General features: G+C 48.0%; 1 protein-coding gene across 1 annotated transcript in view; it reads right to left on the reverse strand.

The window, feature by feature from the left end:
• The window catches only part of Sbspon (somatomedin B and thrombospondin type 1 domain containing), a 30,645-nt gene extending 25,538 nt beyond the window's left edge, over nucleotides 1-5,107 (reverse strand). The window contains exon 1 of the mRNA XM_075971419.1: nucleotides 4,544-5,107. Coding sequence (XP_075827534.1) covers nucleotides 4,544-4,757 — 214 coding nt within the window. The 5' untranslated portion in view covers nucleotides 4,758-5,107. The remainder of the gene's footprint in view (nucleotides 1-4,543) is intronic.
• Nucleotides 5,108-15,787: the final 10,680 nt, after the last annotated feature.

Genomic DNA, 15,787 nt, shown 5'->3' on the forward strand with positions numbered 1-15,787 from the left:
GCCTTAGCACGAAGTCCATAGGAACCTGAGTTAGCGACTTGGGAGAGGCACTAGACAAGCAAGACTTCTACTAAGTCATTCCAGGCAATGACTTACATCTGGGTCTTTCCCTTCTCCTGCTATTTTAGATATACCCAGTGGAGATTGTTTTGTTGTTCGTGGTGGTTTTATTTTTTGTTTTTGTTGGTGGTGGTTTGTTTGTTTGTTTGTTTGTTTTGGGGGGGGGGAAGGCAGGGTTTCTCTGGATAGCCCTGTCTGTCCTGGAACTTTCTCTGTAGACCAGGCTGGCCTCTACCTAGAGATCTGCCTGCTTCTGCTTCCCAAATATTGGGATCAAAGGTGTGTACCACCACCACCCAGCAAAAAAGCTGTTTTGTTTTCTACTTAATTTTTTCTTTGTAGGAGACTTGATATATTATTGGTGTTAAACCCATGCCATCCCCAAAATGTTATCTTTTGAAATAATTCATTTCAGCATAAATTTCTTTGGCAACTCAAGTTATTCTATAGGTGAAATAATATTTTTATTTTATTTTACCTGTCCAATAAAGATAATTCTTTTATCTAAGGATCTCTGGGGTTAAAATAGGTTTTATTGTTACATAAGAGGAAAAAGAAACCTTTCAACTTAGATTTAAAAAAAAAAAAGCCAGTATCCCATCTCTTTGTGACACTTTCCCCAAATGTGTTGCGAGGATGGAGAACTCAGCATGCTGACTCATACAGACACAGTTACACGTTTTATGACGTCAGACATACTGTCAGATCAAAGGGCTTCAAAGCAAGGAGAGGGCAAACCTTGGGCAAGGAGACTATGAAAGGTTAGATGCTTCTGAGAGCTGAGCAACCACGGGGACTTGCAGGATTCAGGAATGTGTATGGAGTCACTACAAATTCTACTCAAAAGATGCAGGTTGTAATCTGAGGTCAGAAAAACCTGTGTTTCTGGCCTCTGCTCTACCCTCATTTGTGTGAATGGGGGTGATGGGAGCCCTTGCATTCCTCAGCTTTGGCATTTGTAAAATGGTAACACCGGGCAGCCATACTTTCCCCAGCATCCTTGAGCTGTATGAATTTCACCCTTCAGAATTTCTCTGATCTTAAGCAGATAGTAAGATAAGTAAGATAAACAGTAACACATCTGCTTTATTTTGGGTGCCTTCTCTCCCCCAGGGTTTGGGTAGATTTTTGCAAAAGAGGAAAATAAATTGCGGTGCTGGTGACCAGACTCCAGACCTGCTCACACTGCCATCAAGTCACAGCCCGAGAATGTGATTCTGAACTAATTTACTCACATGGGTCTCAAATTTACTCCATTGATCCAGCAGGCCTTGGGCTTCTGACCCTCCTGTTTCAGCCTCCTGAGTGCTGGGGTTTAAGTGTTTGCCACCATGTCTGTGTAGACACTTGTGACTTAATAATAACAAATAGGAATAACTAGACTATGTACTCCTGAAGTTCTAGTGTTAAATGTTTAATTAATTGAAATATGCAGCAATGTCCACTGTGGCCAAAGGCTGATGACAGAACACTTGCTCCATAAGAGCCTGCCAGGTACCAAGTTCTGGGCTTTCTAGGTATCACCTTCTAGCGACCACTTGACAGTCCCCTGTTTTGGTCTTGTCATTTTCCTTTTACACATGAGATACGCTGAGCCCCAAGAGACTGGCATTCATTCTCCAAAACCATAAGAGCAGTAGACAGGGTAAAGGTTAAACCTGACATTCCTCAAGTCTGAGGACAAAATCGTGGATTATGGTTATTTCAGATTGGAGGCAATCACAAACAAATAATAACTATTTGGTGGGAAAATTCCATAAGAATAGAGAGAGGCATTCTGCCAAAGAGTGGCGCTCACAGGCAGTTCTAGCTGCAGTTTTCACTCCGGCCAGTGGAGGCAGGCCCACAGCAGCCCTGACATAGAGTCAGCCAGCTTGCCCAGGGCAGAGAAGGCTGTGTTTCTCAGCTCCACCCTGCCCTTGGCTTGTATCCTTAGCTGAAATGCAGAAGCAGGCTCGGTCTCACCAAGTGGCCAACTTCCAGTGGCCTCTATTTCCTTCTTCTTTTCACAGGAACATTCAGACTAGAGCATGCACCAGCAGGCAGCCTTACTACTGTCAAGTCAGCTCCTCTTCAGCCTACAAGCCCTCTGTTGACCTGGGAAAGTGCGTTCAGGACTGGCAGATAGGCTTTTAAATTCCACCACACTCCCTGTTCTGGCTTTAGTTCCTCCACCAAGCATGCAATTTCTGTGACTTGCTTTAGAGTTCCTCACAAGATGATAAATTCACTTACTCTCCTGGGTTTATCCAATAAATAACCAGTCCAAAATCATTGATTTTACTATCTCTACATCCCAGGCCAAAACAAGGGTATTTCATTTCTTTGTGGTCAGATTAAGGCGGGAGGGTGTGTGTGTGTGTGTGTGTGTGTGTGTGTGTGTGTGTGTGTGCTTCAGCCTGGCACTGCCATGTCTCCTAGAAACCAATCGCAGCCAGGTGTGATAGCACACACCTTTAACCCAGCACTCTGGAGGCAGAGGCAGGAAAATCTCTGAGAATTGGAGGCCAGCCTTGTTTACATAGCAAGTTCCAAGCAAAGAAAGAAGTTCCTCTCACTATCCTCCCCTCTACTCCCCATCCCTCTGGAGTGCCTGACCTCTATATCCGGCTGTGTCTACAATCTGCCACGTTTACTCTGTTAGTTTCAGGGCCTGGCAGGCGGCAGGCAGCTGAACAGAGACATGAGGCTTCCTACATGTCTTCTAGTGTTTCTTTCAGATTACCTGTTTTAGATATAATCCCCTCCTCTCACCTAGTTTCTCTGTCTAGGATCTCAGAAAGTATTAAATGGAAAATCTCGGAGACAATAAGCATCCCTCATGTGCAGGTCCGAACAACGTGAGGAGCCTCTCACACTGTTCTGCCGCTGTCCTTCTTCCGGACATGACTCATGACTTCCGGCAACGCGCTGGTGCTGTGCGCCCTGCCTGCCCAGCAGCCACGCGGTGCCCTCGCAGCGATCAGATCCACTGCGGTGATGTTATGGAGATTTAGTTCACTTAAACAGAGCCATGAAGTTCAACAGGGAAAATACCAAAGGGCTAGCGCACAGAGCGTGAAAGGGACAGGTGAAGCCCAGCGCCTTACGAAAGGACACAGGGGAAAAGAAGCAAATCACGGTGCCGGGCAACCCGTGGTGGAAAGGTTCTCTGAAGAGAAAAGGGCACTTGCTCTACTGTTGCCTGTGTATGCTTCTTGGTGACTTCTTAGGGAGCAGAGATTGCACCTTCACTGTTGGTCCATCTTTGTGCTTCCCGCATCCCTAGGCTGCAGGAACTCCATAACCAATGTAGAGGTAACACCTCCCTAGGCTGCAGGAATTCTATAATGGAAGAGTGGTTTCAGAACCAAATCCTGGTTAGGAGATGTTCCTGAGGTATTCAAGTAGCTGAGACGCACAGTTTTAGGGTGCTGTCAGGGGTGGGGACACATGACTCAGAGTCACTACATTTCCTGAGTAATTGACCTTTTCAGCTTCCTTTAGTCTGAGGCAAGATGTCCTGGAACAGGAAAAAAATGAAAAAGAGCATCCCTATTCAGAGGTAAGTAATTAGTTCTTTAGCCAGTCGGTAAATCGTCCAGTTTTTCGGGTTGCTCTTCCAGTATCAGGCCTGGGTGACAGACCTGCCTAGGGGCTTACAGGCTCTGAGCGAAGAGGCAAGAGTGTCCTTGTCCCTGCTGGACCCTGTGGGTCCTCTCCCCAGGAGATGCTGAGGAAGGACCTGAGAGGGGACTGAGTTCCAACCCTATCCAATGTGCGGCTTTGGACTGATGTGATTAGCAGCAAGCAGAGTTGCTTTCAGTTTGGTTTTCAGGATTATGCTTCCCATTTCTTCCTTTTCCTTAAAATTCAATTAAAGCGGCACTGTTGACTGAACCCTACAAACGGATAAAGAACCGAAATGCTAAGGGAAATTTAAATGAGGAAAGGCCTCGGGTCCGGATGACAACACGGTAGAGGCCTAAGGATAGCTCTGGAGAGCACAGAAAACCTCACGGGAAGCAACTGTGGTCCCTGTTGGAGCCCACTGCGGAAACACAACCGCAGACCTCTGAGAACTTTATGCTCCACCTCTCCCAAGGGCAAGCTTAGTCCAAAGTGGGCTAGTCACACCTTCCTGCCCACTTCACGGTTTTCCATCCCCCAACGTGATACGTGAACTTGACTTAACTGTAGGGAAGACTGGCCCAGAGACACACCCTCGAAAGCTGTCAGCGCCGACCTTCTAGGCCCCAGGTGACTTTCTTGATCACAAAATCCATGCCCAGAGGTGGCCCACAAACGTCCAAGAAGGGTGCTTCAGAGATGTTAATGAAGAGGACTGGGAAACTTAGGTGTCTGGGATTGGGAGACTAAGACCAGACTGGACTAGAAGCAACCAGAAGACTCCCTCCCGGCTTCTAGCGGCCCAGCGCTCTGCCCTCTCCCCGAGGTCTGGGGTTGCACGGTAGGCGGCCCCACCCCGGGCCCAGCCACCCACCTGGACACGCCCGGTCGTAGTCGAAGCAGCAGTCCCCGGTGAGACGGCAGGCTTGATCGCAGAAGCACGTTCCATAGACCCTGTCCAGCCTCCAGCCGCGGGCGAAGCAGGCTGGGTCCCGACCAGGGCAGCAGCGCCCGGCCTCTGCGCAGCCAGCCAGGGCCCCAGGCCACAGTCGTGTCAACGCACACAGCACCATCCACAGGGTCCTCATGGCCAGAGCTGCAGTGACACCTGCGACCCGACCCAGCCAGAGTCTCCCGGCCGCGCTCCACACCCCGCGACCGCCGCAGCCCCCGCCCCCGGCCCCGGCCCTCCGCCCTTCCGCGCCGCCCCTCGGCCGCCCTGGCTGCACGCCCGGCCCGGCGGGCTCTGGGCGGGTGGCGCTCGGGCCCAGGTGGGACGAGCCTCTCCTCCCGGCCGCCAGCCCGCCGCACCCAGCCCGTCCCGGACCGCCCGGAGAGCAGCCGAGCAGGTGCTCGCTCGCGCAGCCCGCCCCTTCGGCCCCTTTTCCTGCCTCCAAACTCTGCCTCCCAACGTTTTCGGGGCGCGGGAGCCAGTGCGTGTTTGCGCCCAAAAGCCGTCGGATAAACGGCGCTCCGCTGCACCCGGGCGTCCCAGCTCGCTATGGAAAGCCCTTGGGAGGCTTTCCCCAAACCACTGCTTCGCCAACTCTCGAAGGCTCTGCCGGGCACACAGGAGCCAGCAGTATCTTTCTGCCCATTTTATAGTGACTTTTTCTCCCCCAGGAAAATGGTACTTTGCTCCACTTAAGGGACAAATAGATGAATATGAAGGAAATGGAGTAGAAACCGCTCTGCTTTCTGTAAAAGCCGATTTCCTAAAGGGAACCCTCACCAATAATGTTTTTTAAAATAATTTTCACTCTAAAATTGTTGTCCAACTTTGGACGTTTTTATTGTTTGCGCTGCTCGCTTGTACTTGCGGTGCTGAGGAAGGAATCCAGACCATGTCCAACACAACACTCTACCTCCGAGCGACATTGCCCACGAATTTAACTCTGGCTGTCTTGGAAATTACTACGTAGTTTCGGCTGGCCTTGAACTCACGGAGATCCGCTTGCCTCTGCCTTCCAAGTGCTGGAATCACTACACCTGGCTTCACCCCCAACTTTTTCTCTAACTATATTAAATTTTACAGACTTTATTCTTTATTCATCCAGATTTATTCTGAAAATTCCACTTTCCTTGGCGATCCTAAATCATTTAATTAGCACAGTTTTTGAAAAGAAACATTTTCCACATCTGAGAACTTAAGGAATCAAATTAAAGTCGGAGTCTAATTCTTTATACACAGTCTTCTCAAAGAGGAATTTATCTTATTGGAGAGAAAAGTATTGGAAGTAAACATTTTAAACTTCGCTACCAAAGTGGTAAAGCAATTTAGCAGCCAAGTATAAAAATCAAGCGTGCTGTGAAATGGGAAAAAACAACCACATTGTCAGGGCTATATCTGATAAGCCCTAATCTTAGATTACTTTGACCAGTGTAGAATGCAATCTTCTTTGATTGTCCAAAGAAAATATACTCTAAAGAAAAAAAAATCTTTCTTTGTGAGTTTGTACAAGTAAGTTCTCAGCATTGGAAAACTTTTTTTGTTTTCCTTTCTGGCAAGTCTCCCTTCCTTTTACAGTTTAAAGAAATAATATGTCCTCCTTTGTGGTTTTAGTTCTTGATAGTTGGGGCTAAATTGTCTTGCCAACAAATTACACCCTCTGCTTTCCTCCTGTTGTAGGTTTTATTAGCAGTTCTGTAGCAACACATTCGTGTAATTTATCCTTGAGCCTTCTCTATTCTGTCTGTCTTCTCCACGGGATGCCTCTGGGCAGATACTTCTGTAATGCCATAAGAATCTGGAATAGCGCCAGGAAGGTGGAAAAAGCAAACAACACACTGGTTCATTTTCCAGAGTAAAACCGAGATGAAATGGTAACAGAAAGGAGGCCCTGAAAAGTGGAGCTGGGAGCTGGCTGAGCCAGGAAGAGCGCTTGCTGTTCTTCCTGAGGACCCGGGTTTGGTTCTCAGCACTAACTTGTGATTGACAACTGCCTGAAGCTCCAGTGCCAGAGGATGAGACGCTCTCTTCTGGCCACAGAGGAAGCAGGCGCATGCGCGCACACACACGTAAAAAATAAAACAGAGAAGTAAAAAGCATAGCGTCCAAATCCTTGCCCAAATACCACGTCTTCACTCAGTTTTTTCCTTATGCACAGACAAAAGCAAAAATTGAATGGAAAACGGTTAGAAATGGACTAGAGCTGTCGCGTGGGGTCAGAGCTCTTGATTGTCTCATGAACGAGGCTGGGATTCTCTCCACAGCAGTGCCCCGCCTCCACAAGCTTAAGAGTTCACACTAGAGATATGGTCTTTGAATACAGAAAGGAATCCGGTCGGACTTTGGTCCCTCCATCACCTCAGCATGTTCATCTCACACAGAATCCTAATCAGATTCCATGAGAAGCCTACAGGAAACCCCGTGACAGGTGTAAACCGGGCACAAAGTGGGGGCCAAGAAACTACTAGTGACAATGTCCACTCCCGGCCCTGCTTGGAGGTTAAAGGCGAGTACAACATAAATGCAGCTTGGTTGGTGTGTAGCACCCAGGAAAGCACAAAGTTTACAATTTAAAAAGAAAAAGGAAGAAAACCACAAGTATTTAAATGATCATTACATAAAGCAAACGAAAGGGAGCTTGTCTCTGATGACACTTCAAGAATCTCACGGGATCAAGTCCAAGCTGGTGCTGCCTTCTCTGGGAAGCCACAGCCAACACAGCAGCTTCCACAGGGCAAAGTGGGGGAACAGCGACCTTTAAAGCTAAGGTGCTCACCTTCTCGCTGGAAACTGCGTGCAGTCAGACATAAAAGCCACCTGCTTTGTTCTCCATGCAGTGCAGATATGTGAAGGATAGACCTCACCCTGAGCATCCTGTGGATGAACAGGACGTAGTCGACTGTACCTCTCAAGACTTCCTGTCTGACCGCGAGTGGTGCACCCACACACTGAGACAATGGGGATGTTCTATCGGGAACCCACTAAGTCCAGCTGCCCTGGGTCTGAAAAAGCATGGGATAAAACCGGACTCGCTGAACATAGCAGACAATGAGGACTACTGAGAACTCAAGAACAATGGCAATGGGTTTTTGATCCTACTGCACGTACTGGCTATGTGGGAGCCTAGGCAGTTTGGATGCTCACCTTAGGAGACCTGGATAGAGGTGGGTGGTCCTTGGACTTCCCACAGGTCAGGGAACCCTGATTGCTCTTCGAGCTGATGAGGGAAGGGGACTTGATCTGGGGAGGGGGAGGGAAATGGGAGGCGGTGGCAGGGAGGAGGCAGAAATCTTTAATAAATAAATTAATTAATATAAAAAGACTAAAAAAGACTTCCTGTCTGTTGTCCTTGGGGGTTATTCAAGATTGGGAAGATTACAGAGGGAAACTGAGCCCTAGCTATTCTATCCGATTTCCAAACACCGCAGGAATTGTAAGGGACCTCCACCTGCGCAATCACAGGAATCGTAAGGGACCTCCGCCTGCATGGTCACACTTGATCCTGTCTAACTGGGAAGCAAGTATCTCCCCCATCTAAGAACCAAGAGACACGTTAGGCATGCGGCTAATTAGTGACTAACAGGCCAGGAACCAAACTTATCCTTTGCAAGGCTCTTTCATAACTTACAGCTTGTTGGATGGGAGAGTGAAGAAAAGACGGTAATGGAAAAATAAAGCTGGGTGATATTAGGAAGTATTTCCTGAATACTGTAATTGGGATATGGAAATCAAAATACCAGTAATTGCCCAAGAGGCTGGAATGCATTTGAAATGTAAGTCTGGGGACTGAGGAGATGGCTCAGCAGGTAAGGAATCCACTCACTGTCAACTCAGGCTTGCACACACATGCACATACGTGCACACACACATGTACACACATGCGCACACACACACACTCACACCGAGGCAAAAAAATAAAAGGTTTGAATTTTCATATGAAAACTGACTAAATACTTTTTATTGACAGCAGCCAGGGCACTATGAGAGATATAAGGAAACCTCTTGAGGCGGGTGTCAGTAGGATAGCTGACTCAGTTCCGGGACATTTGTCAGGGCACAACACTTCATGGGGTTCTGTAACATAGTTTATTGAATACCAGATGTCTTTGACCATAAGTTGTGGGATTCGGGGGGGTTCGTTTTGTTTTATCACCTAAGACAAAACAAATACAAAACCAAAAATAGACACCCAACTCACTATCAATTACCAATTAAATTATGATGCACACAAATCATAGCTTCAGAGACGATGTATATTCTTAGGTATCAATGTTAGTCACATAACTGTTAGAGACTTCCCTTCTGAAGGCAGCCATTTTCTGGCTAGTTTCCTTTACTGTGAAGTATTGTTGTTGTTGATGATGATGATGGTTTTTGTTTGGTTTGGTAATTTAAGGTTTTTGTTTTGCTTGCTTTGTGTTCTAAAAGAGTACTTCATTGTAGCCCAGGTTAGTCTGGAACTTACTGTAGAGTCCAGCCTGGGCTTACACTCCTGCCAGCCCTCCTGCCCAACTCTCCAACTACAGGGTCAGTAGACATGAGGCACCACACCTGGCTTGGAAGCTTTATAACATCATGGAGACCACACATACACACACACACACACACACACACACAGACACATACAGACACACAGACACACACACCACACTTTCTCTAACACATAGTTTTATCATGGAGCCAGGTCTGGATCTCAGTATGGAGGTCATGCCAGCTCCAAATTTGTGTTGCCTCTCAGCCCTTTGCCTACCAAATGCTGGCATCACAGGCGGGCACCGCCATACCAGACATGATTCTTCCTATTATCTCCCAAGCTCTTGGGGTCCTTTCAAGCACCATGCATCCACATCTCCTTGTGCTCGCCATCTCCCTCTATCAGTTTAACATACGCAAACCTCACATAAAGGTCTGTGGTCCATTTTTAATTAAATTAACGTTTATTCAGGGTCAGAGATCTGGATCTATTTTTATTCTTCTTCACATGGATACTCACGTTCCCCGGCACCAGGAAAGAACAAAATGCTTCCCGTGTTTGCATGTCAGAGCAATCTGTCTCATTTTGATTTTAGGACATGTGCTGCTGAAGCAGGCATTCTAGGGATAGCTCAATTGGGTAACATATATGTTTGGGTGTTTGAGACAGGGTTTCTCTGTGTATAGCTCTAACTGACCCAGAACTCCCTTTGTACACCAGGCTGGCCTCAGACACACAGAGTTCCCCTGCCTCTTTCTCCTAAGTGCTGAGATTAAATGCAGGCACCACCACCGTCCAGCTCAATCAGTTAATATTTTTAACATACTGGGGCTCAAATGCAGGCCCTAGCTCTCTACCACTGAGATACATCCCTGGCTTTTACTTTTCCTATATTAAGTGTTTATTTTGTGCGTGTTTGTGGCACATGCATGGAGGTAGCAAGACAAGCCACGTGTGACATCTCTTCTCTCTGGCCACCACAAGGATCCAGAGGATTGAACTCAAGTTGTCAGGCCTGGTAGAAAGTGTCCTTACCTACTCGGCCTTCTAACTGGCTCCTAGCCTTTGCAGACTTTTTTCTGGGGGGGGGGGGTGTTTGCTTGCTTTTTAATTCATACAGCATGTCACTGTGTAGCTTAGGCTAGCCTGGAACTTGTCATTTTCTGCCTCTGTCTCCTGAGTACTGTAAACTCTGCGCACCCTGCCAGGCCACGTTTGTTCTCTCTTTCTATTCTAGTGGTCTGGTATGTGTCCCATCTGTCTCTGTTTCTTTCCACACGTCCCCGAGGACAGTCCCTTTAGAAAGGATTAGTCTTATGATTCAGTTGGAAGTGAGCTTCTGAGGTCTGTGGGTATCTACAGTACAAAGCCAACAGTCAGAGGGCTCCGGTAGCTGGAGCTGTGGTAGACAACACTGAAACCACAGAGCCCTTGCTTGGTGTTTTCTCTGAATAGCAGGACCTTTAGATCAGTCAGAACATCCCAAGTTTTATCCTAATGGCCATAAGTAGACTCATACACCAGTGCCCACATGACTCCAGACAAAGGAAGAAGGAGGTGTGTAAAACACCTAACAGCAGCCCCTTCAAGTGGTGTTCCCTAATTTAGTCAACCCCAAGGTCTAGAGGAGATGGCTCAGTTGTACAGTTCTTGCCATGCAGGCACAGGGACCGGAATTTGGTTCCCAAGCACCCACAAAAGGGCCAGCATAGTGATATATATACATATCCCAGTCCTGGGGATGGAGTGGAGATAGGCAGATCTTGCTGGCTGGTTAGTCTAGCCTAGCTGGTAATCCAGGGAGACACTCCTCAAAATAAGGTGGAGATGGGTAGGGGAAGACGCCTGATGCCAACCATCCTGGCCTCCACATGCATGTTCACACACATGCGCGTGCGCGCGCGCGCACACACATGCACACACACACTTCATATCCACCCCCGCCTTTCCCAAATGAGCCCTAAGCCTACCTGAAGCCCATGGAGAATTTTTCTCCGTGGGTAGGTGGTGACAAGAAGCAAGGACTGTCTTCCAGTTTTGCTGCCCAGGTCACACAGAGGCTCACCCAGTGCCAAGGTCAGTGTCTCCTGAGAGAAATAAAGGACAAGAGAACGGAAACGTTTCCAGCTGGAATTGGGTAAGCTGCTGTTCTTGTAACCTTTATATCACATGACCGCGCATGTCTTTAAGAGTTCATTTGGACCCACACCTCAAAATAGCTTCAGTGTCAAAGAGCAACAGCAAGTATCAGTCTGGAAAATGAGCTCTTTCGATTCCAAACCAACACTCTACATACACGACAAACACAGCTCCCACCTACAAGAAGATGCTCAGTAAGTATGACGACTTGGGGCTTTCACTGTGGTTCATAGGCTGAACAGAAGTTGATGGGGTTAAAGTTGGGTGAGGCTATAAATCTCTGTGCAGAAAGACCTCTCTGCTATGAGATGCTTCTAGCATCCACAGACCCGTGTGCAGGTCCCTGTGAGCCTAGAAGTCATGACATTTTATTGAAACACAGTATGCCATCTTGTCCTGTCTTCTGTTACTAGAAGTGAAATTCAGACTGGGTGGTTTAATAATGATATCCATAATGAATGGATGCCAAGCCCGGCGGTGGTGGTGCACACTTTTAATCCCTGGGAGGCTGAGACAGGTGGATCTCTGTGAGTTCAAGGCCAACCTGGTCTGCAAGAACTAGTTCCAGGACAGGCTTCAAAGTTACAAAGAAACCCTGTCTCAAAAAACCAAAAAGAAAGAAAAAAAGAATAGATGCTTCCTTTGATCCCGGGCCTGGGAAGTCCATGTGCAGAGCTCCTCCCTCCTCCGTCTGCTCAGCTGCCCATAACCTGGAGGAACACATCGGACCATGGAGCAGAGCAAGCAAGATAGAAAGCTCATTTTACAACAAAGTCATTCTACGATTCCCCATTGGTTCATTGCTCCATGAAGGGTCTTCGGGATCTGGGTCATCCCAAATGTCAGACCTGTTAAGATGCTGCGTTGGAACTGTTGGGGAACACATGCAAACCAGAGCATGGGCCAGGATCAGCTACCCGTCCTCTCATGCTCCAGGGGCAGATCCGAGTCGCTGCAGCAATGACAGCTATGAGACCCGCAGACTAACTGAAACCACCTCAGCCTTTACAGACACAGTCTGTTGGCCCTGGTCAAGATACCCAGCCTAAAACTCCAGTAGGAGCACACATGCCACAGTTGGCGAGCTATGGGCCTTCATCCACGTGTAAGGGGTTTGCAGGAAAGGAAATTCTGACATGTAAAAAGATGCAGCCAGAATCCCCGTGCCAGCAAACACTGTCAACTATGGCAAAGCTGTGGACAGTGCCAAGATTTCTCCTGTGCTGCTCAGAAGTTCTTTGGAATTATAAGCAAAAGCTGAAAAATGCAAAGGAGAAAATCATCTGGTTGACATTAAAGAAGACTCATAATTTTGCTCCTTTTACGGTAAAATAGCCTCTGATCCACACCAGGAATCTTTACAGCAGATTGTTCTTTCTTCCTACACGCAAACTCTGTGTCAGCAAAGGGCACCGAGCCCTAGGAGGGGGCAGAATGAGCCAGCGAGAAATGTGCCCCTTTCAGGAGAGGAATGTTCCCACTCCATTTATTTCCAACAGGCAAGTGGGAAGGGAGGGCACTCCCTGACTGAGCAGGCAACCCTGCGTGGGCGTGGGGGCAGTTCATAGCTGTGATCTTGAACCTAGACATTTGCTTGAGAGAAAACATATTCGTGGCACGTTAAGCCTCCAAATATTCTCATTTACTGGGGAATAACCAAGCTACTCTTTCTTAAGGCCCATCTACATTAGCTCTTACTGGGTACATCTGGAGCTATCTGATAGAATCTTCATAGCAGAGGAGGTTGTAATTTGATGATGTTCTCATTACATTAATGTCCGGATTAGAGACACTCAAATCAGTTCTGTGTCACCTTAAGAGGTTTTCTACGCACAAAACTAACTGTATAATTAGTGACTTGCTATGTGTTAACATTTCATGGACCAGTAGGGCACAGAGGCACCATGTCTATTTCCAGCACTGGGGAGGCAGAGACAGGTGGATCTCTGAGTTTGGGGACAGCTTGATCCACATAGTGAGTCCGGACTAGCTAGGGCTGCATGATGATACCTTGTCCAAAAAAATGGTACCTGGAGGGATGGCTAAGAGGTTACAAGCACTAGTTCTTGTGCGGGACTCAGGTTCGATTCGCATCACCCACACTATGGCTCACAACCATCTGCAGCTCCAATCCCAGGAGACCCAACGCCCTCTTCTGACTTCCTCGGGCACCAGATATGTTCATAGTACACATATATACACACAGGCAAAGCATTCACACACATAAAATAAGATAAATACATGTAAAATATTTAAAAATTAAAAAATAAAATCCTACAGACATTGTATGAGTAATGAGGAATGGGGCAGAGACTACCAAAAGGCCAAGGTTGGGAAGCCTTATACCCTACAACTGTTTCTTAGGGTCTAAAGATAGAGAAGATGGAGTGGAAGGGTGGGAGAAGAGGCTTCTAAAGTTGACTCTGCCGCTGCCTTTGACTGTTAGCTGGGACATTTAGCAAACTGCAAGACAGTTTTCTACATTGTAAAAAAGGGACAAGGCCGGCGGTAATGGCACACATCTTTAATCCCAGCACTCAGGAGGCAGAGGCAGGAAGATCTCTGTGAGTTCAAGGCCAGCCTGGTCTACAAGAGCTAGTTCCAGGACAGGCTCCAAAGTTACAGAGAAACCCTGTCTTGAAAAACCAAAAGAAGAAAAAGGGACGACAAACCTATCTCAAAATGAGAGCATCAGATCTTGAGGGAATGAAATCATCTCTCGGACAGTTCTTTATAAGCATTATTATGACTTGTCACTGTTAGTACCCTTACATTATTAAAATCTGTTCTCATTCAGATGTTTATAACTTCAGACAAATAGGAACATACGTGTGTAAGAGGCAACTGATTGAACGGTTGAGGAAGAAGACTGCCGTGTGGCTCGGATGAGCCTTGAATGCACAAATCCTCCTGTTTCAGCATCCTGGCTAAATACAGGCGCCTCACTTAGATAACCTCAAAAAACTTGTTAAGGGTGGTATGTGTGTTTGTTGTGCATTGTGTGTGTGAGTGTGTGTGTGTGTGTGTGCTTGTGGTGATCAGAGGACTGCTCTTGTCCTCAGTCCTCACCTTCTGCCTTGTTTGAGACGGGCTTCTGTTCTTCTGCACTGTGTATGTGCCAGATTCACTGACCCTCGGGCTTCTTCTGTCTCCATTTCCCTTCTTGTAGGAGCGCTGGAGCTACAGCTGTGTGCATCCGTGAGTGCCCAGGCCGTGTGTGCTCTGAGGGCTACAGCTGTGTGCATCCATGAGTGCCCAGGCCGTGTGTGCTCTGAGGGCTACAGCTGTGTGCATCCGGGAGTGCCCGGGCCGTGTGTGCTCTGAGGGCTACAGCTGTGTGCATCCGGGAGTGCCCGGGCCGTGTGTGCTCTGAGGGCTACAGCTGTGTGCATCCATGAGTGCCCAGGCCGTGTGTGCTCTGAGGGCTACAGCTGTGTGCATCCGGGAGTGCCCGGGCCGTGTGTGCTCTGAGGGCTACAGCTGTGTGCATCCGGGAGTGCCCGGGCCTTGTGTGCTCTGAGGGCTACAGCTGTGTGCATCCGTGAGTGCCCGGGCCGTGTGTGCTCTGAGGGCTACAGCTCTGTGTAGCAGTGAGGACCCTGGGCCCTGGGCCCTGGGCTTGAGGCTTTGGAGGATTTGAGCTCAGCCCCTCACACTTGCCCTGCAAATTCTCTAGCCACTAAGTCATTTCTCCATCCCTGGGAGATTTAAATGTAAACTTTCTACATACTTTGGCTTAGAAAATGCAGCATATCTCTTTTGAGTGAGCTTAAAAAGATAAAGCTATTGCCCCTTTAAAGAAAGAAACAATACATGCAGAAGTTTGCCGTGCAGCCTAAGCAGGCCTCAGATATGCAATCCTTCCCCCTGCCTTTCCGAGGACTAAGATCACAGCCCTGTGCCACCATGCCAAGGCAGAAAGACTATTCCCCAACCTTATCTAGGATGCTGTGCAGACAGAACAGCGCATCCGGCCACAAACCCTTTAGCGGCTTGCATTGTAGCTGGAGAAGGCAAACGTTTAAATTCTCCCCCTGCTTTTCCGGCCTTCCAGGAATCACAGAGGGCTGCTGGACCACAGCTTCGCAACAGTCTGCATGCTCCGCAGTAATGCATCCTGGCTCCTTTGTTCTCACCTGAGAACGCTTGACAGGTTGGAACGATCCAGCCAGACGAACTTTTTTGCCTTCTTCCACAGAAGACTGTTTCAATCAATAGCCCCACCTGCTGGCTGGCGGTGGGAGCTAACTCAATGCCCTCTCACCTGACTTCATCTCTGGAAGGCGTGATCTCACGTGTTCCCAGATCTCGTCCACTTCTCTTTTCATCTACTAGGGCATCCATGACAAAGCACCGCAGACAAGACGGCTCAGACAGTTTTGTCGCCGGTCCGGAGGCGGGAGTCTGAGAGCCAGAGATAGCTCTCAGAGGGGAGGATTTGCTCCATGTAGCTATGTCCAGAGTTTCCTTTTTTATTAGGGTGACCACCCTCTTGGATTATGATCTTCTTAAATGACCGCATAAGGCCACACGATGAGGTGATGGGGGAAAGAACC

The sequence above is a fragment of the Microtus pennsylvanicus genome, chromosome 5 (genome assembly GCF_037038515.1).
Source record: "Microtus pennsylvanicus isolate mMicPen1 chromosome 5, mMicPen1.hap1, whole genome shotgun sequence".
Lineage (NCBI taxonomy): Eukaryota > Metazoa > Chordata > Mammalia > Rodentia > Cricetidae > Microtus > Microtus pennsylvanicus.